Genomic DNA, 26,347 nt, shown 5'->3' with positions numbered 1-26,347 from the left:
GGGAAAAAAAGAGTGTAATTGTGTGTGTAGATCCTTGCTCACACACACAGCCAACAGCTAGCGCCCGAAATACCTGCTGGCAGGTTGGATGGTTCGTGTTCAGTTTTTGAAAATGTTCTTCCTTCTGATTTTATATAGAATGGCTGAGGCACTTAACATTGCTGAGCTACTTTTCTCTCTTCCTCGTGTTAAGGAGTGTAGGGGGAGAAGAAAGAGATGTTGGCAAGGCTGTGGCCCTATAGGGAAGAATTTCCTAGCTCTCTGGAAGGAGAGCAGTCATAGAACTTGGTTAGCTTATCTTCAGCTAGCAGCCTTCTTTTTGGACATCTCCACCAACTTTTCCCTTCAACCCTCCCACCCACAACTTGTAGAGTTCATTTTCAATGTAGTGTCTAGTGAGGACCAGTGCTGCATCTGTTCACCCTTTGTCCCTCCATTTCTGTGCCCCTCGCCCACTCTTCCCAAAGACAGATAAGCTTACAAACCAGACAAAAGGAAAAGAAACCAAAATTACAGCAACAAAGGGAAAAAAACTGTCTTGTTTTCATTTCCTGGAGTTCATTTTGATAAATATTATTTTGTATGATCTGATGCACATAGCTATTGTGCCCTTGTGATCCTCTCCTAAGAAGATCTTCCTTTGGCCTCACTGTAGGGAATGTCTAGAGACCTGTATAATTTATCATGTCCTGGTGAATTGTTTTTGTCTTTTACCATCCAGTGTGTTTACTTGTAGATTTCTAGACAGATTCTAGGTATCACAAATGAGGGAAACCATGCAACCTGAGTTTTGTTGGGTCTTGGCTTACTTTGCTTAATAAGATTTTTTTTCCAAGTCTTTCCATTTCCTTACGAATAGTACATTTGTCATTCTTTCTGATAGAGTGGCAATTTCTTTCTTTCCTTCTTCCTTTTTTTTTTTTTTGGTTGGTCCTGGGGCCTGAACTCTGGGCCTGGGCACTGTCCCTCAGCTCTTCAGCTCAAGGCGAGCACTCTACCACTTGAGCCACAGAGCCACTTCTGGCTTTTTCTGCTTATGGGTTGCTAAGGAATGGAACTCATGGCCTCATGCATGCAAGGCAAGCACCCTACCACTGAGCCACCTTCCCAGCCCTGAGGGGCAATTTCTAAAGGCAGTAGATGACACAAGTTCTTGGTTCTGTTCATTCTTAATAATGGCAATATTTTCTTTGCCTCCTTTCTTCTTTGCTTCTTTCTTTCCACTCACATCAATAACGCCCCAACTGTGTGCGGGTCCAGCATTATTATGTGGTGGCCAAGCTGTGTTTCAGATGTATTCAGTGACACAGAGATAAATTCCCATACCACGGGGCTTTGGGGCTGCTGGTTAATCGCTTGCAATTTGCTTGAGCGTCGACTTGGCCAGCTCTCCAAATTACCTGGACAGCAAGCCCTGTGCGACCCGTGCAGTCATAGTCCTGAGACCCTGGTCCCTGTGAAACAGCAATCCCCAACCCCTCCGTGATGACAGGGCAGCTCACGTGGAGGATGCGTGGTGTCGAGGAAGGTTTCTCCACGGGGGTATTTATTCGCACAGGATATCAGATTGATGTGGCGCATTCTTCCAAACTACCCACTGAGGTGAACACCACGGATCAGTATTCCGGTTCTTCAGTGTGCTGACCACCTTGTTCCCAGACAGGAGATGTAGACGCAGGGCGTCTGTCTGTGAAAGAGGACAGCACCCTTCCCGGAGCCCGAGTTAGCTGTGAGGCCCCCCCCCTCCCCCCGTGTTCCGACTTGGCCCAGCTGGGGTAGGAGAATGCTGGCTGGCCGTTCTGATAGAGCCAGTAATGTACCCGATTGCTCACACACTTCGTTCCATCGTTTCCTCCCAGAAGCTAAAGGAATGAAAAGGAAAGCTTTCCCAGCAAGGGAAAGAAAAACAAAAAAAGAACACATATATTTAAAAAAAAATAACTGTTTCTCTTCACAGGCCTTTGACATGCATTTCAGGGCGGCACTTTACAAGCAGATACTCAGCCGCTTCACGAGGAGGAGGTAGAAGTTACCAAACCAAGGGAGAGCACAGAAATCACTCCCGAAAACACATTCAGTGAGGCCCCACAGATTGGTGTTTTGGTTTTTTTTTTTTTTTTCTTTTCGGAGAGAGCTATGAAATGGTGTCACCAGAATTGTTTTTTTTTTTTAAGCTCTTGGTTTTTTTCTTACTGAAAAACAAAATGTTGAAATGCCGTAGTGCTCTGGGAGGTGCGTGGCTCACACTGGTTTGGAGAAATGATCTTGCCATTTCTCCGCCAAACGTGATGGCTTCCAGAGGCGGCATCTCCCCGTGACTCACGCGGTGAGCTGGTGGGGGTGGCAGAGAGGCTGGTTATGGCTGGGAAAGGGAGATCCTTGTGTCAGCATTCCCTGTTGATTGAGGGTCTGGCCTCAGCCACCTGTCCTCTCTCTCTGCCCAGTACAGCTTTCTCTCTCTCTCCTCACTTCAATCTAACTAAGATAAATGTCTTCCTAACGTCTTTTTGTTGTTGTCCATCATGGGGCTTGAACTCTGGGCCTGGGTGCTGTCCCTCAGCTCTTTAGCTCAAGGCGAGCGCTCTACCACTTGAGCCACAGCGCCACTTCCGGTTTTCTGGTGGTTCATTGGAGATAAGAGTCTCACAGACTATTCTGCCCCGGCTGGCTTTGAACCGTGATCCTCAGATCTCAGCCTCTTGAGTAGCTAGGGTGACAGGCGTGAGCCACTGGCGCCCAGCTCTTCCTAACTTCTTAGTCTGCTTTCTAGAGGAAGCACCAGAAACCAGTGCTTTTGTGGCAGGGTAGGAACACAAATTCTGTCTGTCTCATCAAGAGGACTAAAAAAAAGTACCCAAGTACTTTTTGCAGGATTTTTTTCCTGCAAGGTGGGGGGAAGCATACCAGTGAAAAATGAATTTTGACATTAATCAAGGTACGTTGTATTGCTAAACTGCTTTCAACCCAAACGGCAGCTCCTTTGTACAACTACTTAAAGATAATAATAAATAAAAACAAAAAAAAAGAATTTTGATTCTGTGAAAACTGAAACTGATGCCTGTCCGTTCTTCAGCTAGGATGCAAATGAAAAAAACCAAACACATGTATTCTGAAGTTGTACTTTGGTGTCTTAAACTATTTCCTTTGATTTTTTTTTTTAATCCTGGTACTGGGACTTGAACTCAGGGCCTGGAATCTGTCCTTGAGCTTTTATTCATTGATTTTGCTCAAGGCTAGCATTCTACCATTTGAGCCACAGCTCCACTTCTGGTTTTGTGGTAGTTCATTGGAGATTAAGGGTCTCACAGACTTTCCTGCCCCCGAGCTGGGTTTGAACCTGAGATCCTCAGATCTCAGCCTCCTGAGTGGGATCACAGGCTTGAGCCACCAGAGTCCGGCTCTCCAACTACTTCTATGAACGGATGTAAAAAAAAAAAAATGATCATGTGGCTGGGCGCCGGTGCCTCACGCCTGTCATCCTAGCTACTCTGGAGGCTGAGATCTGAGGATCGCTGTTCAGAGCCCGCCTAGACAAGGAAACGTGCAAGAGACTCTGATCTCCAATGAACCACTCAGAAAACCAGAAGTGGCACTGTGGCTCAAGCGGTAGAGCACTCGCCTTGAGCAGAAGAGCTCAGGGACAGCGGCCAGGCCCAGAGTTCAAGCCCCATGACTGACCAGAAAGCAAAAGATGTTCTTAAGATTTCTCCGCTCGTGACTCCAAGGGCCCTGAAGCCAGAGGGTAACAGAGATGCCCTTGTTGTGTTGCAGGAGAGTTTGGAGAGGTGTACAAGGGTCGCCTGAAGCTGCCCGGCAAGAGGGAGATCTACGTTGCCATCAAGACGCTGAAGGCCGGCTACTCGGAGAAACAGCGCCGGGACTTCCTGAGCGAGGCCAGCATCATGGGTCAGTTCGATCACCCCAACATCATCCGTTTAGAAGGTGTGGTCACCAAGAGCCGGCCGGTCATGATCATCACGGAGTTCATGGAGAACGGCGCCCTGGATTCCTTCCTCAGGGTGAGCCTATGTCCGCAAGAAGGGACGGGGGTTCGGTGACATCCTGGGGGGTGGGGGCGGGGGTGTAGACCTGGCCTGCGGGCATGGCCCTTGGGTTTTGGAGACCTTGCTACAAGGAGAGAGCAAAGCAGAGCTTGCAGACGCCTGGGCGGCAGGAGGGCCTCAGAAAACGCTTGCTGGATGAATCCAAGAACGAGGTGGGAGGGGACAAACCCTGCTAGTCACCCGTGGCTCACGCCTGTCATCCTAGCGACTCAGGAGGCCGAGATCTGAGGATCGCGGTCCAAAGCCAGCCCAGGCAAGGAAAGTCCATGAGACTCCGCTCTCCAATGAACCACTCAGAAAACCGGAAGTGGCGCTGCGTGGCTCAAGCGGTAGAGCGCTCTCCATGAGCTGAAGAGCTGAGGGACAGCGCTCAAGCCCGGAGTTCAAGCCCCACAGCCGACAAAACAAAAATGGGTTTCCCTTTGGTAGGAAATGCCCAGGGCAGCGTCACCCTAGAAAGTAGCCCTTGTAGGTAGAGAAGAGGATGGAGAGACTCATTACCCCAGTGTTCCTTCAAGAAAGAGGCGCCTCTGGGGGGGGGGGGGGGGGACTTGTTTCCATCTGGGATTCAGGACCCAAGAGGCAAGCTGGGCGCTGGCATTCAGCGATGAGCATGCACACTGGGAGCAAAACCTCGAGGAGCAAGAAGCAGAGAAGGCTCAGCCAAGAAAGGGAGGGTGGAGAGGGCAGGGGCAGGGCCGGAGCAGAGGGAAGTGAAGCATTTCTGACTGCTCACACCTCGGCGGAGGCAGGTAATCTATAAATCTAATTTCAGCCTCACTACCAAACCCTGGGAGCATAGCAACATTAATTGGTGTATCTGCTGCTTGGTAAAATTGAAAAGAAATAGGTCATCAGTTCAATCCCACCGGGTCCGTCGCGTGGGAAGGAGGATAATTTTAGGATCACCATCCAGAGAAGAAAGGGAAAGGGTTAGGCCTCTGTGTGTGCAACTGTTTCTTCTCCTTCACCTTCCTGGATGCAGGAGCTTTGGAGAGCTGACCACAGGTGTAGCCCGGGGGTCGGGACACCAGAGATTCTCTTGGCTTATCGGATAACGCTTCCCCAAGGCTCGTCCACTCTCCCCTTCTCGTGGTAAAATGTAGACTCCATTATCTAGGACCTTAAACACTGCTGTTCTTCAACCATAGACCCCATGGATAGTTCCTTCTAATCCATGTTAGAAGAAAAAAAAAACCAACAGCCAGGCATTGGTGGCCCACGCCTGTCATCCTAGCCACTCAGGAAGCTGAGATCTGAGGATCATGGTTCAAGGCCAGCCAGGGCAAGGAAAGTCCGTGAGACTCTTTTCTCCAGTGAACCATTCAGAAGACCGGAAGTGGCGCTGTGGCTCAAGCGGTAGAGCTGCTAGCCTTGAGCTGAAGAGCTGAGGGACAGCGCCCAGGCCCAGAGTTCAAGCCCCACGACGCACAGAAGAAAAAAAAGAGTCACTGAGCCGCAGCCTACACATCTCAGATGTGTAGGAGAGAAGGCCAGGCTCGATCGGGCTGTAAGTCACCTCCCGGACCCCAAGCAAGTCCGTTAACTCGATTTTCCAATCTATAAGCTAAAAGCAGTGAGTCGGGTGAGCTGGGAAGTTTCCTCTTTGAGTCTGAAGAAAGAAAGGGGGGGGGGAATCTATGATTCATTCTCTTCAAACAAATCAAATAAGGGTTTCATTTCCTGAAGTGGATTTGTCAATGAACGTTGAAATACCTAAATCCTTTCCTGTCTCCTGGAAGGGCGGGCGAGTGACTTCAGAGCAGTTTCGGAAAAGCAATTTCCGCAGAGAGCCCTTCATGAGAGAAAGGAAGCTGAAATCACTCTACCCTGGGCCAGTATTTCTTCTCTCTACCATGGTGGTTTTTTTTCTTTTCCCCCCTCTCTAAACCAGTGGGCTTTTTCCAGTCACGGAGAGCTCTGTTGGTGGCGGTAGTAGGTTTTGTCTTCGTTTATCTGTTGAGGTTTTTGTTTGATGAGAGTGGCACCCGTGAAGGGCTGTGGCTCTTTTCCCTGCAGAGCGTACGCCGGCCCGGCCTTCTTTCCTAGCCGGAGCCACGCAGCCGCCATCACCAGTGGGTGGAGTTGGAGCCGTGCGCCATTCTGGGTTTGGGTCTCTGTGAGACCTGGAACCTACGCAGGGCGATCCCCACCCGCGGATGTGTGTGGAGGCCGAGATGAAGACCCGGCCACAAAGAAGGCATCCTAGACCTTCCAGTATGCAAGCTGAAGCAGATGTCCACAGTCGTTTACCCAGCGTGTTCATGTGGTGTTTTTTAGTTGTTCTTTCTTTTCTTTTTTTTTTCTGTCGGTCGTGGGTCTTGAACTCTGGGCCTGGGCGCTGTCCCTCAGCTCTTCAGCTCAAGGCGAGCAGTTCTGCCACTTGAGCCACAGCGCCACTTCCGGTTTTCTGAATGGTTCATTGGAGAAAAGAGTCTCGCGGACTCTTCCTTGCCCGGGCTGGCCTTGAACCGCGATCTTCAGATCTCAGCCTCCCGAGTAGCTAGGATGACAGGCGTGAGCCACCGGCGCCCGGCTTCATGTGCTGTTTTATGACCTGGAAGAGTTTAGAATCAAGCAGAGGCAGACAGACACACAGACACACACACACAGAGTTAAAACTGGTGATAGTGCCAAGAACAAGGCCGCTGTCTATAAGACCAAAGTGAGGCTAGGGTACAGCAGTAACAAGGTGGTCTCTGTAGTCTTAAGATAGCACCCAGCCCCCCCACCCCCAGGAGACACCTCCCCCTGCCTCCCGGGGCGGGGCGGGGCGGGGGGGGGGTAAGAGGGGGAGTCTCCTGGGCCTTTTGCTAAGGAACTTGGAGATTTTCCTTTAAGGCCATGAGAAGCTATTAGCCGGATGGAAGGCAGAGAGTGACATGGCCTGATTTATGTCTTTCAAAGATGGTTCTGGCTGCCATGGAGAGAATGGATTGCACAGGCCGGGAATGGGGGTGGGGGGGGGGGGCACGGGAGGCTGGACCAGGTGATGGATGAAGGCGACTCAGTTGGCATGGTGCGGTGGCGGTGGAGAGGGAATGGGGCGGACGGGCTTGGGAGGTAATTGGGAGATGAAATCGACAGGGCTTGGCGAGCAGAGAGCCCCGAGCTGTTGAGATAAGGGGCAGGGGGGAGGGGGAGCGGGCCACGGTTCCTGGTCTCCAGAGTAGCCATCATCCCAACTCAGACCCTGTGTGTGTGTGTGTGTCCACCCACAGCAAAACGACGGGCAGTTCACAGTAATCCAGCTGGTGGGCATGCTGAGGGGCATCGCCGCGGGCATGAAGTACCTGTCCGAAATGAACTACGTGCACCGAGACCTGGCCGCCAGGAACATTCTAGTCAACAGCAACCTGGTGTGCAAGGTGTCCGACTTCGGCCTCTCCCGCTACCTCCAGGATGACACCTCGGATCCCACCTACACCAGCTCCCTGGTGAGTCCTTCTGGGGGGTGCGTGGGTCTTCTCGGATGGCCGGATGTGGTTGGCAATCGGTGGGTTGTCCTGGCCAAGAATCAGAAGGGCCTGTGTGGATTCCGATGACCTGGAATTCCCCCAAACCAGAGATATCTTTGTCAGGAGAGTAAGGGTCAGGACTCTTTGGCACTTCCAATCCTTGATTGGGGCTGAACACCCTAGACTTGCCGTCTCCTTCCCTTTTCTCCTCTTCCTGGCTTCCGGACATCTTTCAGCACCAGCTATTTGTTGAGTATTCTTTTTTTTTTTTTTTTGTCGGTCGTGGGGCTTGAACTCAGGGCCTGGGCGCTGTCCCTCAGCTCTTCAGCTCAAGGCGAGCGCCGCTTCCAGTTTTCTGGTGGTTCCTTGGAGATAAGAGTCTCTCGGGCTCTCCTTGCCCAGGCTGGCTCTGAACTGCAGTCCTCAGAGCTCAGCCTCCTGAGTAGCTGGGATGACAGGCATTAGCCACTGGCGCCCGGCTTGTTGAGTATTCTTAAATCAGAATTTCCGATCACCTGCACCCAACTACCTCCTTCCACGCAGTGCCGTTTGGTGAACTTGGGCAAAGCCAAAAGACGGCCCTGGCTTTCCTCTCCCATCTCCCCGCCCCCTCCTCGTCTTCTCCATCTTTGTCGTTGACTCCAATTTAAGTAGAGACTGAAACCTAAACAGTCAGCCTTGGGTTTTCCCTTGCGAATTCCCCGTGCGCGCGCCTCAGAGACTCCTGTTCGCTTGGACCGTCACAGCCGCCACCTAACGTCTAACTAGTTATTAATGAGCGTCGGGTGTCATCTCCTCATTCCCAGTTCCAACAACATCCGAAGTTACTGGTCCTACTGTTTGCGAATGTACAGTATAAGGATCAAACCAAGGATACCAGTGACTCACACCTGTAATCCAGCAGGCTGAGATCTGAAGATCGAGGTTTGAAACCAGCCAGGACAGAAAAACATCTCTGAGACTCTTACCTCTAATTCATTACCAAATAGCCAGAAGTAGAGCTGTGGTGCAAGTGACAGAGTTCTAGCCTTTGGAAGCAATGCGGCGTACATCGGTGCCAACTCACCCAAATCCTGATGTGAGCCAGCTCTTCAGCGCCTAAGGAATTCTGTTTCATTCTTTCTGAAGTGTGTGTGTGTATACATATATATGTATATAATTTTTTTTCTCTTGGGGCCTGGGCGCTGTCCATGAGCTTTTCCTGCTCAAGGTAAGCGCTCTACCATTTTGAGCCACAGCTCTACTTCCAGTGTTCTGGTGGTTCACTGGAGATGAGAGTCTCATGGATTTTCCCACCTGGGCTGGCTTTGAACCGCGATCCTCAGCTCTCAGCCTCCTGAGTCGCTAGGATGACAGGCGTGAGCCACCAGCGCCCAGCTTGAGTTGTTATATTTTTACTCAGCATGCACATATTTCTCTTTATCCCCACCGCGCATAACTCTGCTTCTCGCCCTGATTTCATATGTCAGCAGTGCGACGATGTACAGACTCTGGCTTCTGGGACACTGACCCAAAGAATACTGATACGTTGGAGGCGGCAGGATGTTCAGTGAGTCCCACGCAGGCTGCGCGGGTGATGTCTGCCTGGGACGGCAGCCCAGTCCCCGGCTCCCGTGGATTATTTTTTTTTTAGCCCATCTCATACGGGCACGGTTTGGGGTCACACAGAAAATTGGGGCTCTCCCTCCTGTCTGGCAGCCCTGGAGGCTTTTGCCCTGGACCTCCTGCCTTTGCTTCCTCTAGCCAGAGGGACAGGTGTTTCCGCTGGAGTTGTGGTGGTAAGCAGACCGCAGAGCCTGGCGGTGTCCACAGAACCACACTGCCAAGGGGTAAAGCTCGCCTCCTTCAGTTTCCAGAAACTTCAGGCAATTTTTGTTCTCCTCCTCCTCTTCCTTCTCCTCTTCCTCCTCATCTTCTTCCTCATCTTCCTCCTCTTCTTCCTCCTCCTCTTCTTCCTCTTTCTTTTGTTCTTCTTCCTCCTTTTCCTCCTGTTCCTTTTCCACCTCTTCCTCCTCCTCCTTTTCCTTCTCTTTCTCTTCCTCCTCCTCTTCTTCTTCCTCCTCCTCTTCTTCTTCCTTCTCCTATTCTTCTTCCTCCTCCTCTTCTTCTTCCTCCTCCTCTTCTTCTTCCTCCTCCTCGTCCTCTTGTTCTTCTTCCTCCTCTTCCTCCTGTTCCTTTTCCACCTCTTCGTCCTCCTCCTTTTCCTTCTCTTTGTCTTCCTCCTCCTCCTCCTCTTCCTCTTCCTCCTCTTCCTCCTCTTGTTCTTCTTCCTCCTCTTCCTCCTGTTTCTCTTCCACCTCCTCCTTTTCCTTCTCTTAATCTTCCTCCTCTTCCTCCTCTTCTTCCTTTACTCATCTCTCTTCTCGTCTTCTCTCCTTTACCCTCTCTCCTCTCTTCTTCTCCCTTATCCTCCCTCCTCTCTCCTCTCTCTGTACTCTCTTTTCTCTTTTCTCCATCTCCCCCTCTACTCCCCCTCCCCTCCCTTTCTCTCTTCTCCCTCTCATCTTTCTCTTCTCTCCTCCTGTACTCCCCTCCCCTTCCCTTCTCTCTCCTCCCTTACCCTCCCCTTCTTTTCTCTCCTCTCCTCCCTTACCCTTCTCCCCTCCTCTCCGCTCTATCCTCTTTCCTCCTCTCCCTTCCCCTCTCCTCCTCTCCCCTCCCTTCCCCTCCTCTCCCCTCCCTTCCCCTCTCCTCGCTTCGCCTCTCCCCTCCCTTTCCCTCCTCTCCCCTCCCTTCCCCTCCCCTCGCTTGGCCTCTCCCGTCCTCCCCTTGTTCCCAAGAGAGCCTCCTGGTGGCACACACACCCCTCCACCCAGCAGAACCTGGCAGCTTCATACCCTGAAGCGCAGGCCTGTAAGACGGGCCTGAAGATCCTGCTGCCTCCCCTTGATTCTCCTGCTGCACGCAGCTTCCCCCAAGGTCTTCCCCTCCCGCCCCCCACATCACCGTCTTCTGCTATACCTGGTGCCGGTCCTGTAAGCGCGGGCCTCTTTAATAGCTGCCCAAGGCCTCTCCCCTTTCCCGGGTGGGCCCTCATCCCTCATCCTCCCAGCTTCTCTCCACCCCTGCTTCTTCTCCGCAGGTGTTCCTTCTCTGTTTGAATGTGTAATCTGCAGGCCCCAGGAGCATCCCCCCCCCCCCCCCCCGGCCCCGCCACACACACCCCAACAGACTCCTGCAATCATGAACAGATAAAACCCGTTCCTCTGTGCTTCCTTATGATTGCAATAAACTCCCGAACCCGGGCAAGCTCTGGGCTGCTTACATCGCCTCCCCCCCTAAGAGGGGCAGAGAAATGGGGGGGGGCTGCTCCCCGCACATACAGGTGCATGGCGATTCACCCAGCTCACCTGTCTGACAGATAGATCCCTCAAATACACATTCAGACACACACACACATTGTATCCCAGTGGCAGAAAGCCAAGGATCCAGGCTGGAAGAGTCCTCTGCTACCCAGCCCATCCCAAGACAGGAAGGCAGGGAGCATAGAACTTGGAGCTTAGCGGCCTTATCTGTCCTTCCTGCCAGGCCCCAGCTCAGCCCAACCTTGGGAGCTGGCGCAGCTCTCTGAACACCCCCTCCGTGGGTGAATGGCTCCCCACCAGCACACGTATGTGAGCACACAGACGTGCTCACACGCGTGCAGAGAGAAAGGTGGGTGGCACAGGCCTGCGTGTGTAGGTCTGTAACGCACAGCAGACACGCAGGAAGACACACACACACAGCTCCAAGTGTAGCACTGGGGAGAAAAAAAGTAGAGCTGGGATTTTTTTCCCCCCTTCTGTCATCACTGAGATATTTGCCTGCTGTAGTACTTATTTTTTAGATCTTTTTTTTTTTTTCTTCTCCCGTACTTAAAGACTTCTAAGTATTAAGGTGCAAAGAAAGCAGAAAAATTATCTCAGAGATCATTCTCCCTGTGAGCTTTTTAGGAAAAAGAGAGAGATAGAAAGGAAAAAAGAGTAAGTACCGTCTCCCATCTGTGCTTTTCCTGCACCTCTCTAAGAAGCTGCTGCTTGCTGAGAGTCGTCGCACAGGCCTGGAATCCCAGCAGCTAGATTTCAGGCAGAAGCCGAACGAGTTCAAGGCCAGCTTGGGCTACAGAGGGAGGCCCAGGCTCTGTCTCTGTCTGTCTGTCTGTCCGTCTCTCTGTCTCACTCTCTCTGTCTGTCTTTCTGTCTGTCTCTCTCTCTCTCTGTCTCTGTCTGTCTGTCTTACACACACACACAACTATTGAGTAATCCTTCCTCTGCCTGCAGACATTGGGCCGGGCTGTGCCCTGCTTCCTTCAGAAAGAGAACATTTTACCAGCTTTCCGTCGTCTAATAACCCCCAGATCCCACTCTCTCCCCCAGCCCTCCCTCACCTCAGGATGATTTTGCATTTAAATCACACCGCCCCTCCCGGTAGGATCCATCCCAGGCCTCCCTCCCTCCCTTCAGGGGCTCCCATTCAAAGTATGATCTCCAGCTTCTCCTTAAATCTTAGCGGGGCTTAGGGAGCGAACCGGTCTCCCGGAGGTGGATGGGGAAACGGAGAGGAATGAAGATGAGCAAGGAAAAGATGGGGAGGAGGGGAGGGGAGGAGACGCTTTCATTGCACGCAGCCAGCACGCAGCGCAGGCCTGGTCCCCTGGACATTCTCCGGCGTTAATTAAGCTGAAGGAAGAATCACACAAATGTCACTCCACCCGGCGCTCTGCCACTCAAATGATCCTCCCTCATCCACGGGGCTTCCGGCCTCCTCCCCCCTCCCTCCTTTCTCCCTGGGTCACTGTCAGCAGTTGAGCACGGAGGGACTGCAGGCCCGGTCTGCAGGGCCCTTTTTGTTTTTGTTTTGCATTTCTTTTGCCAGTCCTAGGGACTGAACAGTTCAGGGCCTGGGCGCCGTCCCCGAGCTGCTTTTGCTCAAGGCTAGCGCTCTACCACTTGAGCCACAGTGCTACTTCCGGCTTTTTCTGTGTCTGTGGTGCTGAGGAATCGAACCCAGGGCTTCATGCGTGCAAGGCGAGCGCTCTACCACTGAGCCACCTTCCCACGTGGTCGGGGTTCTCAGCCAGCGCCGCCTCCCTCTCTCTCTCTCTCTCTCTCTCTCTCTCTCTCTCTCTCTCTCGCTCTCTCTCTCTCTCTCTCTGCCTGCATTGGGGGAGTGGTTTGGACAGTGCAGTGTGTAAAGCCACGCCCTCATTTGCATATCCTCAGGTGGGGCGGGGGGTCTGGGTGCAGACCATGCCACACGTCCAGCAGTTTCCGCTGAGCACCTACCATGTGCAAAGCACAGGATAGAACGCAGCACAGCTCCGGAGAGCCAGAGGTTCCCTATCTGGACTCTCAGAGAGGAAGCCTTGGGCTGGGACCCAAGCGTGGAACAGAAGTCACAAGAGGACAGTCCCAGAGCCAGACCCAGACTCAGACTCCCCCCGGGTCCTGCGATCCCAGACGCTTGTGGGAGAGGAGGTAGGGACCAGACCTGACCTTCCTTGAGCGAGATCCGTCCGTGAGGCAATACGTCAATGAGCCATTCAGTCGGAGAGCATCGACTTCTTAGCAGAGAGGTAAAGACCTCTCTGCTGGGGTGGGAAATGGAGCTTCCCATTTCACAGGCCGCTTGGGCAGGAGTGTGCGGGTATCATTTACTATGGCGTGTGTCTCACCCCACACACACACCCCCGCCGCGATTTGATGCTGCATAGATCAGTAGCGTGGAATCAGAAGCTCGAGGAAGAGGGGCGGCATTTAGCTGAGTTGAGAGGCGGACAGATTCCCAGAATGGAACCACGTGCCGGAGCAGCTCTGAGTACCCATTTACAGTCGGATGGGTAGATGGTGTGCAGACAAGGTTGTGTGGCGGGGGTCCGAGGCTCAGAGGCTGAGGATTCCACAGAGGTGATCTGGTCAGCAGATTGTGTATTTGTCCTGCGAGGCCCAGGAGGGAGTGAGTTCAGCAATGGGTTTCCCTTGGAGAGGCTCTGTGACCAGTCCGGTTGTGTTTCTCTCAAAAGGATTCAGTGTGGACAGGGTCCTCAAACACATTACCCCCTCCCCATACACACACATCCACACACACCCCTAGAATGTGACCTTATTTGGGAATAGGGTCTTTCCAGATGTAATCCAACGAAGATGAGATCACATTGGATTAGAGTGAGTCCTGAATCCAGTTGCTTGGATCCTTAGAAGGGGGGGAAAATTTAGACAGGAAGACACACACACACACACACACACACACACACACACACACACACACACACACACACACACACACACACACACACACACACACACACACACACACACACACACACACACACACACACACACACACACACACACACACACACACACACACACACACACACACACACACACACACACCCCTACCCCTGGAGAAAATGGCCATATGGTGTCAGGGCATTGCAGGGAGACATCTGGAAACCAAGCACTGGAAACGAGAGAAGCAAGGAAGGATTCTCCCCACCCCAATGCAGCAGATGCGCTTGACCAGAAAGTTTAGGGCGGCCAAAGCAACCTTCGGCCCCGTGTGGCTAGCAGAAGAACTCGGGCAAGACAGAAGCGTGAGTAATTATTAGCAAAAGAAACACGGCAGACAAAGAGAATGCACGGGTTAGGCATCCAGCAAGACAGACGTTGGGCTCATCTCTGCCATCTCGGCCGCCTCTCTCCTTACAGAGCTGGGCTGGGGGTTAAAAAGTGCGAATCGGGTGGCTTTCTGACCGGTGCGTCTCCTGTAAGGTTGCGATGCCAAAGGGGTTGAGTCTCTCTGGTCCTCATTCTCTCAGTTTTTTGGTCTTCCGGCCTCACTTCTTTGGTAACTCTGCTCCTTTTCCCACGTTAGGCAGGTCTTGGTTTATCAGCTTATCCCCCCACCTGCTAGTTCTATGGGCCACACGCCCTGACCGGCTGCTCTTCTACTGACTTGTATGTTTAGACTTGGTGTTTAGACTTCAAGCCTTCAGAAGAACGATAGGATAATAATTCCTGTGGTGCCGGGCACCGGTGGCTCACGCCTGTCATCCTAGCTACTCAGGAGGCTGAGATCTGTGGATCATGGTGCGAAGCTGGCCTGGGTAGAACAAAAATTCATGCGACTCTTTATCTCTAATTAATCATACACACAACCCCCCCCACACACACACACATACACACACAAAATGCCGGAAGTGAGGCTGTGGCTCAAGTGCTAGGACACTTGCCCTGAGCAAAAGAAGCTCAGGGACAATGCCTGGGCCCTGAGTTCAAAGCTCAGAACTGGTACAAAAATCATAATAATTATAATTCCTGTTGTTTTAAGCCACATGGTTTGTAAAACTGTATTAGATCAGCCCTATTAAGCCCAATAAGATCCTCAGCGACCATCCCTACCCCAGCATAGGTGTGCAGTGAGTTAGTATGGAGATTATAAAGGATTAGGGATGAGAACCCACCAGGGATGGTCTTGGAGTTCCATGTGGAATTTATCCAGGACCAAAGGGGGACCCTCAAGCATCTCCCAGAGGCTGAGATTTAAGAGAACAAACTCCACTCCTCGGTCGTTGAGTTCCCTGGCCAAAAGGCGTTCAGACAGCTACGACCCCATTCTGGTAAATGACTGCTCAACATGGCGTCTTTGCAGACCCGTGCAGTTCTGTAGGAGGGCCCGATGGGGCATAGGAAATGTTGAGACAGAGGGCGGGATTTCCTCCTGAGCACCTGACCTGGGGAGGGCGGGAAGGGGTGACTGGCAGCCCTCCGCAGGAAAAGCCAGCAGCTCTAGCAAATCTCTGTAAGGTAAAGTGTTCACACAGCGAAAAGGAAGCTAGAATCTTCTATCCACCCACCGATCGGAGAGCACAGAGGCAAAGAGAGATTTATTTTTTTCCTAACAGACCCCATATTGCTCAAAAAAACCCCAGAATTATCTAAGGCTGAACGTATTCCTCTTCCTCTGGGGAAACTGAAGTTAAAAAAAATAAAAAAAAATCTGAGCTACACTCCCATGCAATACAGTCTTGAAGTCACGGAGGTAAAAGAAAGAGCCAGTCAGGGTGGAAGCTACAAGACCAGGATTGCCGATCAAAGGGCCGCCCGAGCTCAACCGCAGATACCCCCAGCTGCAGGGGGAATAAGCAAGGGAGGATTTTAGACGTGAAGACTTCATTTTAATCCTCCCACAAAAGGCACTGGAAGTAAAATACCCTTTCCTCAGAGAAGCCAGAGTAAGAAACAGGAAATAAGGTTCTCAGCGCCAGGGAGCCGTGTAGACGTCTACTAAATACCGCTCGCTTAGGGAAGAAGACGCGCCATCTGGGTGTTTGAGAAAAAGGATAAAAATATTTTTGTGTGTTTTTTTTTTTAAAAAGGGCCTAAAGAGACAAGTTCAAAGCCACGGATTCCTTCAGCGAGTCAAAGACCCTCCCTTCACCTCCAGGCCAGCTCTCTGCTTTGTGGGAGTTGGAAGGGATTTTTTTTTTAAAATATGTATATATATATATATATATTTTTTTTTTTTTTTCTCTTTTTCCTTGATCAGCAATGACGATCTTTTCAAAGCGCCTGGTCAGATCATTTAATCACCCTTGAATCCAGGCTGCTGAAGAGAAAGGAGGAGGGAGGGGTGAGTTCAGTGTCCTGACCCAAGGGTTTCTATTGAAATACAAAACCACTGCTCACCTATGGCCAGGGGCGCTGGCCCCAACAACTCCGCCTCTTGCTACTCCAACCCACGAAGGAAGTGCGTTCCTTTGTCCTCATAGTTTTGATTGCTCCCTGTCTTTGAGAGGCATAGCACACGGGCCTAAGCCTTAGCCAACCATGGTCCTGTGCCTTGGATATCGCACCATTTGTGTGTGTATGTGTTTGTTTGTGTGGTATGTGCCAGTATTGGGACTTGAACTCATGGCTGTATGCTCACACTTGGCTTTTTTGTTTTTTTTCCTTTCAATGCTGGCACTCATAGGACCTGAGTCTCACCTCCATTTCTGTTGTTTTTGTTGTTGTTGTCTTTTGCTGGCTCATTGGAGGTAAGAGTGTCCACGGGAGTTTTCTGCCCTGGCTGGCTTCAAACCGCTATCCTTAGATCCCACTCTCCCGAGGAGCTAGGATCAACCGAGAAAGTTGAGAACTGAACGAAACTGCACTGACCCAACTAGACGTCCGTGACGTCTACAGAATATTCCACCTAGCAACGTCAGAATGATCATTCTCCAAAAGAGATCCCACTTTAGGGCACAGAGCTCATCTCTGCAAATTCAGAAACACGGAGATGATTCCCTGCATTCTCTCGGACCACAACGGGACGCAATTAGAACTCAATGCCAAAGGCCACCGCAGAAAATCCTATAACCACAGGGAGACTGAACAACACCTTGCTGAACCACCAGTGGGGTACTGAAGAGATCAGAACAGAAATTCAAACGTAGCCAGGATAACAGGTGTGAGCCACCAGAGCCCAACGTCACCACCACTTGAGTTCTTGTCATTGTTGTTTCTTGGTACTGGGAATTGAGCCGGGTATTTAACACTTGCCAGGCAAGCAGTCCACCGCCTGAGCCAGGTGCTCAGTCCCTTTGCTTTAGGTTGGTTATGATAAGGTCTGGTGTTTTTGTTGTTGTTGTTGTTGGCTTCAGACTGTGATGATCCTACCTCTACCTCCCAAGTAGCTGGGATTATAGGCGTATGCTATAGTAGCACGCCCAGGCCCTATCACTTTGGGGAACAAGTGTTCCCAGGAAATGAATTTGGCCCTTCATGAAAGATGACAAGGAAGCTCAAGAATTAAAAGCAGTCCACATTCATGTGCTTTCAATAGATTAGCACCAATAAAATGGGATGTAATGGCCTTGTCATAGGATATTCTGCCCTGGGAAATTAGAAGCTACACAGGTTTGGTCAGGAAGGGGGTGTGGAGTGGAGGGGAAAAACCTCTGTCTAGATTTTACTTGAAGATAGCTGGTGTTCTCTATCCATTATTATTATTATTATTATTTTGCCTGTTGAACATGTTATGGTTCTATTACCCCAAAAGAATCATTATTTACAACCTTGCTATACTGTAGTAATTCTCAGCATTAGAAAACTATTTTAGTAAGTAAATAAGGCTCTCTCATTTAAAGCTCATGACTCAAAGAAGTGGTTTTTTTAAGGCTTGTTTCCTTATATTAGTTTTCATACCCTGCTACTCGCTAATCATTATCTTCCGTAATGAACACACCGAACTCATTTCTCCCTTGTTCTTTCTTTTGGTTTTCTTCTTCTGATACTCTCATCGCATTTCAAATCATATAGCAGAACAAATCCTATCAGCTCTAATGACAGACAGTGCGGTGCCCAGGACTTACCAGTGGGTAACTCTGAGTGACGGGAAGCGGGGAAGGACCTCCGCATTCCTGTGGTGATCCACATCTGTGAGACTCCTCCACCCCATGATCTGTCAGATGGAAATAATATATTAGGCCTGTCCCATTGTAAAGATCAAAGGAGTAGGATCGCATGTTTGCGTAAACCCCTCGTGTCCTATATAAACGTACCTGTTAAAAACACACAATAAATTATCATAAAGTTGATGAAATCAGAATCATTATTAAGTGATTTTGAATTGGAGTACAATACTTTTACTTGATTTGGGCGGGGAGGGGGGGGGAATCAATCTCAGCAATAGATGGCATGCTCAATATAATTAGCAATGGATGAAGCTCTTTCCTCCCGGTTGATATCCCAAGTGGCCGGCGTCTTAATATAAATCCTGCCCCGCGTGCAGAACTCAAGCTTGAATAGCACCATGACTAGAATTTAGAAAAAAATAATTTTAATGGTGGTTTGTTTTCTTTTTTTGTTGAGGTGGCACTGAGGAATTGAACCCGGGGCAAGCACTCGACCACTAAGCCACGTTCCCAGCCCCGTAACTGAAATGTAAATCCTGGTTGTGCTACGAATACATTGTGTAGTAACCTTGATGCAGTAATTTACTTTTTGAGCCTCAGTTTTCTGTAAAATAGGAATGGAACTTGGGTGCCTGAAGTAGCTAGATACTAAATATATATTACATAGTTATATATTTATATAATAACATATATTTATATATAAATATATATACATGTGTATATACATGTACATAGATGTATATACATATATAGGTATATGAATGTATATATTATATATATTTATCTATAAAAGTATATACATGTGTATATACATATCTGGTTATATAAATGTGCACATTATCGTTTATATTATATGTTTGTATATTTGTATATAGTTATATGTTTAAAAAAAATATATATATATATATTTTTGTCGTTCGTGGGGCTTGAACTCTGGGCCTGGTTGCTGTCCCTCAGCTCTTCAGCTCAAGGCGAGCGCCTTACCTCTTGATCCACAGCGCTACTTCCGGTTTTCTAGTGGTTTATTGGAGATCAGAGTCTCACGGACTTTCCTGCCCGGGCTTATTTATATATATTTATAAATATAAAGATATATATTGAGTATGACTGTGAAAACTGGTTCACGTGAAACAATGTAAAGTGCCCAGTAGAACAATGGGAACCTGAGAATTGCCCATAGGCTCCAGCCTCCTCGGAGGTCCCCTATAAACCACGAGAGGAGACAAGTACAGAAACATGCGTAGCCTGTTTTCCTACGGTGCCTGTCTCCACTGCAGATTCATGAGATACAGGATGGGTAAATGAGGGGAAGGGGTCAGAACGGCGCAGGGGACATGTCATTGTCACCGAGTCTTTTCCCAGGGTGTGGATGTCTCGAAGCGGGTAGATGCTAGCTCTCTAACCGTGCCAGAGAACATCCTTAGCATAAGGAGAAACATTGAACACTGCCTGACCGGAAGGGCCATTCTTGCTGTGAAACAGTGACGGCGTTAGTGGTTTCCAGAACCGCTTTATTTTCTACCCCATTATCCGGTGGTGAAGCCAGAGGAAACCCAACACATTTTCCTTTTTGTGAAATTTCGTGGGGGTTTCTGTTTTTGTTTTCATCAAAAGAGTCCACAGTCTGGACAGGATTCCTCTTGTGGGGTGAGCACACTCCAGGATTTATATCTCCAGGGAGAAGCACAAAATCTAGGGTGTGAGGAATCTCCAGACCCCGCGGCACTGAGTTCAACCCCAGGTTGTCATTGTACACACTATTATTGTTACTGCTGTGTCCTTATTAGACTTTGAACGGCCACCTCCGATCTTATTTTCTTCCCAGTTGTGTGTTCTGTTATTTAATTGTGCCGTTTTTCAGAAGATGAGGTTTTGGGGAAATGTGTGTCTGGGTGTGTCTGTGTTCCAGTCCTATTACTGGCCTGGAACTCAGTGCCTTAGCATTTTTGCTCAGAACTAGTTGGCACAGCAACACTTCCAGCTTTGGGGGTGGTTAACTGGTGACAAGAGTCTCATGGACTTTCTTACCAGGGTTGGCTTTGAACTGTGATCCTCAGATCTCTGCCTCCTCAGTGGCTAGGATTGTACATGTGAGCCACCAGCGCCTTGGAAGAAGGCTTTCTTTATTCCCTTTATCTCTGGATAATTTTCACACACACACACACACACACACCACCACCACCACCACCACCACCAATGCACTAGAGGTAGTAATGCTAGCTGGGTCTCTTCTTTTTTTTTTTTTTGTCGATCGTGGGGCTTGAATTCTGGGAATGGGTGCTGTCCCTCAGCTCTTCAACTCAAGGAGAGCGCTCTACCACGTGAGCCACAGTGCCACTTCCAGTTTTCTGGTGGTTTATTGGAGAAAAAAGTCTCACAGACTTTCTTGTCCCCGCTGGCTTTGAACCGCGATTCTCAGATCTCAGCCTCCTGAGCAGCTAGGATGACAGGCATGAGCCACCAGGGTCCAGTTTGGGTCATTTTTTTTTTAAGTCAGCATTTCTGTCCCCAATCTGTCTTATATTACAGGAGACACTACAGCCCATGCCCAATATTGGTCTTGAAAGCAGGTTTGAGGGACTTTTGGAACCAGATGGATGTCCACGTTACATTTCATCTGCTGTGCACATTCGAAGCCCTGCTTGAAATGTCTTGGGGCTCCCCTCCTTGGCTTCTTTACCAAAAAGAAAAAAAAAAACTTCAAAAATGCCTTTGTAGAGGTGAAGAAACACCTTTAAAACCCATTTAACAAAGGAATCTTCAGAGAACTTTCTGTTTGGATCAGATGTTTTAAGAAAAAATTGTGGTCTATACCCCTTGAATGAGAGCTCTGTTGAAAGCAACCTCTACCAAGAGTCGGTATCCCCTCTGAGATGCGCTTTCTCGCAGATAATTGCTTCTGGTCTCACACTCGCAGGATTCCTACTATGTGGTTTTATGACATTGGCATGACTTAAAGAATATGATTTCTCCTCCCCTTTAAAAAAAAAAGGAATGACCGTTTCTCCTTCCGAGTTTTGTCTGGCGTTCCCCGTGGTTAGATGTAGGTTTTGTGTCTTTGGTCATAAATCCATGCAAGTGGCGTTGTTCTTTCCTATGTTAATGGATGTAGAGAAACCTCAGGTTCACCATCTCCGGTGGGTGGTGTTGAGTTTGATTATCCGGTCACATTGTCCAGTTTCTCCAGTGTAGTGTTGCATCCAGGTTATATGTGATTTCTATTCCCTGGGCAAAGATGTTGTTATGAAAATACCCTACTACATTTTTCCCCAAGTGCTGGGGCTTGAACTCAGGGCCTGGGCGCTGTCCCTGAGCTTCTTTTGCTCAAGGCTAGCACTCTACCACTTGAGCCACAGCGCTACTTCCGGCTTTCTCTATGTATGTGGTGCTAAGGAATGGAACCCAGGGCCTCATGCATGCGTGGTGAGCACTCTACCACTGAGCCACCTTCCCAGCCACCTTCTTCTTGTCTAAATATCCTCTTCCCAGTTGTGGCATTCATGGATGAGTCTCGTCAGAACCAAGCTTGATTACCATTGCTGCACAACTTTGGCCGCCATATGCCTTTGAAGAAGGGTCCGGTCCTGTTCCGCTTTCTTTTTCTCTCCTTGGAAACGACTCTATTCCCAATGTGGTCTTGCTCTCTTTGATTTTCACCCGGGAAGTCTCGGAGTGACCTCTGGCTGGCCACGATGAATTTCTCTCGCACGTTTCTAGGTCGACAAGTCCCTGTTCCAGGCTCAGTGGCCTATTCGGACAGGTTCTGGTTCCATCACATGCTACTGTGCCTGCGCCTCCCCTCGGAGCGTTCTCCTGCTCTGTGGTTGGCTTGAAGGATGGAGACGGTGGGCGAGGTGGGAGGCAGGCTCCTTTCCGGCCGTCCAGACGGCTGGCTCTTCCATCCCTGCCTCTCTGCTTTCCCCCTTGCCTGTCCTCATTCCCACCCATGCTTTGCTACGCGGGCCGTAAACTGGGGCCCATGAAGACCCGTAGAGGTGGACGTTCCTCTTGGGCAGCGCCGTCATGTTCCTAGTGGATTAAAAAAATATATAAACCACTGAAGGTCAGCAGAATCCTGGGCCAGCCAGATGTACACCCGCTGCAGACGCTTGGAGACCTAGCCCGAGCCGCTGCTCAAGGGTGAGCTCAGACTTGCCTTCTAGGTGTTTTTAGACCCCCTGGGTACAGTTGATATGGAGACTGGCTGTGGAGAAGATGGAATTGGGGCTCCCCCCTCACCCCCCCACCCCATCATATGGTTTTGGGACCATCTGAAAAGAGTAAGTCCAGGGCTGGGAAGCTGGCTCAGAGGTAGAGCACTTGCCTTGCCTGCATGAGGCCCTGGGTTCGATTCTTCAGTACCCCCTAAGCAGAAAAAGCCAGAACTGGCGCTGTGGCTCAAGGGGTAGAGTGCTCGCCTTGAGCTGAAGAGCTGGGGGACAGCGCCCAGGCCCAGAGTTCAAGCCCCATGACCGACTCCCCCCGGCCCCCCCCCCCAAAAAAAAGAGTAAGTCTAGCACAGTTCTAGTCAATACTTGTGCTGTGGCAGGGCTGGAAAGGCCCCGAGTCATGAGAAAGCAACAAGCAAACCCCGGGAGGGAAGCGCAGGGAGGGAAAAGATCTGTTCCTCCCTCCGGAAGACCCCAGATACTTCTAGAACCACCACATCGGGCGGCCCGGAGCCCTGATGTCTTGCAGAGATGTGAAGAGCATGGGGCCTAGAACCCACCACCGGGTTCTATCCCCCAGGGTCCGGCTACTCACCCCCAAAGAAAGCAAACGGAAATACCGGGGTGATGGCGGGAAGGAATGCAGCCAACGTGGCTGGGCGGGGAGGAGGGGACGGAGGCTTCCGGTTCACTAGAGGAAGAAGGGAGAGAGTGGGAGGCGCTCTCATTATCTGTTTATCTCTTACTTAGCGAAAGCAGCTTTCTAAGAACCTGCTGAGACAGCACAGTGAAAGTCGCAGCTGGGAATGTGGGAATAACTCCGGGACTTAGTTTCCATTTATTCCCTTAATTCATTCCTTTACCTTCTCTCTGTATCATCGTAAGGTTTTTTTCTTTCCTCCCTGCATCTCGATTCTTGGGGGATCCGTGGCCTACATCATGACTGTATCCTCCAGGGTTGTGTGTTCCTACAGTTCCTAAGAACGCAGGTATCCTCTTATGTACCTGTAATAGAGTTACCCACTGTGGCGAGTTCACAGGGCAAAGTACTTCTACCTAATGCACAGAAACCTAATGCCGACGTCTCCCCGTGAAAGTCTTTTATTTTTTATTTTTAGCACATCTTTTCCTACGGGATCAGATCCTGGATTCCGTTCCTGTCGATTTTGTCTCCTATCAGGAACAGTGCCACTGTTTCTTGTTGTTGTCTTTGGTGGGTGACATTGGCGGTTTTAAAGAATACCATTCGTCCACTTTGGATAGAACTCCCCCCCTTGTTTGGGTTTTTCTGGTTCTTCCTCGTGATGCGATCAGGGTTAGACGTGATAACGTCACGTGACACCTCCAGGCCCAGGGTGTCCATGGGCTCCTTGCGGCGATGCTAGGAACTTGCAGGTTTTAAGTTTGGGTGGAAGCGTCATTTCCGAAGCCTCTTGGCAATTCATACTGTGGCTGTAGTTGGTGGGATTTGTGTTGTCCCATTGGTTCCTAGTTCATGCATTGTGCTTGCTAACATATATACATTTATATGTTTGCTGGTTTAGTTAGTGCCGGTATCGAGACTTGAGCTCAGAGCTTTGCAGTCTTGTCTTAACTTTTTTTCTCCCCCATTTAAGGCTCGTGCTCTATTCCTTGAGCCACACTTTTACGTCCTGGCTTTCTTGATAATTGACTGTCTAGAAGAGTCTTTAAGATTTGTCCACCTGGTCCGGCTGTGAACCTAGATCCTCCTATCTCAGCCTCCTGGGTAGCCAGAAGTAGTAGCCGCTGTCACCCGATCATGTTTACTGTTACAACAAGAAAAAAAATACCCACAGAAAACAATACGTTTCGTGAGTGCTGGAGAGGGGAGGGAGGGGTCTCTCTAGTCGGTGACTCTGAAACAAAGCCGACCGTGTTTCATTCCTTCCCACTGGAGGCTGCTTCCCCCCCCCCCTCCACCTTTCGGATGTGTGGTCCCACGAGCGCCCTGTTCCTCACAAGGTGAGGATCCCTGGTTTAGATCAGCGGCGTTAAAGATGCCCAGGGGAAAAGCTGGCCATCCGGAGTGACCTCGGGGCGGGGGGTGGGTGGGGGTGCTGACCCCCCCCCGCCCCGTGCTGGCTGCCCCCAGCGGGAGGCGGTGCAGCGGCCGCCCTGGCTCCCGCATCCACTCGGCCAGCGTGAGCCCGCCACGGCTCGCACGCCCCTCTGAGATGATCAGGCATTAGGATCTCTACTGGTAGGTTATGACGGAGTGTTGAAATGCTCCGGTTACAACCAGTTCCTCCTGCAGGCATCTCTCTGGCCTTCCTCATGCGTCATGAAGGCAGAAGCGCTAATGACGCCCCCATCCATCCTAGCATCAGGCGCGGGGTAATTTTTATTTATGTTAATAAAAGACAGCTGTTTCCCCTGCTGACATCTGTTTGGTTGGAGAATAGAGTTTGTTCTGTTAGGAAACATCACCAGTGGCCTTTCTGTTCTTCACACATGCGATGCACACTCCCCTCCACAGACTTTTAGTTAACTTATGTCCCCATGGGCCTTTCGCGAGCTGCTGGAAAGTGAGGTTTGGGCTGAGGTTCCCCAGGCCCAGCGTCTCCAGGAAGGATTTCGGCGTGGACAAAGGCTCAGGGAAGAGAGGGAAGAAGGCAGCCCGAAGCCCACGGACTGTACGTCTTGCCATTTCGTAGTTATTCAAACCTATTTGATGCCTAGTCTGAAAGACATCGTGCCGTTCATTTCGGGAGAGCAGATCACACATCACGAAGAGCTCTGGAAAACATTCTCTTGTAGGAACAATTTTGTCTACTGTGGATCCCTTATTTTTATTTCTTTATTTATCTATTTTTTTTGGGGGGGGTGTTGGTTGTGGGGCTTGAACTCTGGGCCTGGGCGCTGTCCCTCAGCTCTTCAGCTCAAGGCGAGCGCTCTACCACTTGAGCCACAGCGCCACTTCCGGCTTTTTTCTGTTTAGGTGGTGCTGAGGAATCGAACCCAGGGCCTCGGGCAGGCAAGGCAAGCGCTCTACCCCTGAGCCACCTTCCCAGCCCCTAGTTATGTATTTATTTTGGAGTTGTCTTTTCCCCTACTTCATTCCTAGGCTGCAGGTCTTCTATTTTTTCCTCTCCTCGTTTTTGTTCTTTTCCATCTTTGCATGGTCGATGAGAGGCTCTCAACCCTTCCCTACCGCCCGTGTCCCCTCTAAAGTGGTCCTTCCGTCTCTGTGTTTCATGTCTCCATCCCTGACATAAATTACAGCCCGTAAGGAAAGCATCAGAGCGGTCCCGGAGAAACCCTCAGAAGATGGAGAGTCTGTTTCCATGCAAATCTCTTTCCCTGACTCCCCGTCCTAGGGGAGCTGGGAAACAAGCCTCTTTATGATATAGATTCGGTGGCAGTTCAACAGCTCCAAGCTACTTCCACTGGCAGTTAGAAGCCGCTAAGGTTCAGAGATAAATCACCAGAAACTTCCCCCTCTTCCTGGTGGATACAGGTCTTACCTGGGGAAGGGGGTTGGGGGCCGGGAATCACTGTGCTGATTGGGTTCAGGGAAATGGATGAGCGTACTTTCTGAGTGCTTTTAAGTCAGGGCATTTTGTTCTGCAGTACCTCTCTGATCTAGCACTTAGGGCCTATTTCAGTTCTCTTGGGAGGGGAGTGGGGGCGGTGTGACATGGATGCTTCCAGAAGGACCAGGCCATCTACATCCAAACTTGGCCCCAGAGGGCTACACAGCATGCTGCCCCCCCCCCCTTCTCACAGTCCACCAACTTAAAAGCACATTTTTGTTTGTTTCTTTCTTTCTTTTGGTGCCCATCCTGGGACTTGAACTCAGGGCCTGGGCACTGTCCCTAAGTTCTTTGTGTGTGTGTGTGTGTGTGCGCGTGCGTGCATGCTCAAGGCTAGTGCTCTACCACACTTGAGCCATAGTTCCACTTCTGGGTTTTTGCTGGTTCACTGGAGGTAAGAGTGATCTCACAAACTTTCCTGCCCGGGGTTGACTTCGAACCCCGATCCTCAGATCTCAGCCTCCTGAGTAGACAGGCGTGAGCCTGTCCCAGTGCCCAGCTAAGAATAGGTCCTGCTATACGACGTAAACTCTCCGTTGACCCTTTCGTTTCCTTTGTCGCCCTCTTTGTCAGGTCTTTGGTTGGCTGTGTCCCCAAACCCTCGCTGTAGGTGATACCCCTCACGCCCTCCCCTAGGGTAGACATGGCTCATTGAAGCCCACACCCCGGTCTTTGTAGATTCTGAGGCCTCTGCCACAGCTTCTCGAGCGTAGCTTCCCTGGAG

At 50.3% G+C, this 26,347-nt stretch overlaps 1 protein-coding gene across 1 annotated transcript in view; it reads left to right on the top strand.

The window, feature by feature from the left end:
• The window catches only part of LOC122099859 (ephrin type-B receptor 1), an 87,380-nt gene that overhangs the window by 47,143 nt on the left and 13,890 nt on the right, over positions 1-26,347 (top strand). The window contains exons 7-8 of the mRNA XM_042670354.1: positions 3,772-4,019; positions 7,286-7,501. Coding sequence (XP_042526288.1) covers positions 3,772-4,019; positions 7,286-7,501 — 464 coding nt within the window. The remainder of the gene's footprint in view (positions 1-3,771; positions 4,020-7,285; positions 7,502-26,347) is intronic.

The sequence above is a fragment of the Dipodomys spectabilis genome, unplaced genomic scaffold (assembly GCF_019054845.1).
Source record: "Dipodomys spectabilis isolate Male_0828 unplaced genomic scaffold, ASM1905484v1 ptg000542l, whole genome shotgun sequence".
NCBI classification, from domain to species: domain Eukaryota; kingdom Metazoa; phylum Chordata; class Mammalia; order Rodentia; family Heteromyidae; genus Dipodomys; species Dipodomys spectabilis.
The sequence above is the reverse complement of the archived record's forward strand: the minus strand, read 5'-3'. Positions and strand labels throughout refer to the sequence as shown.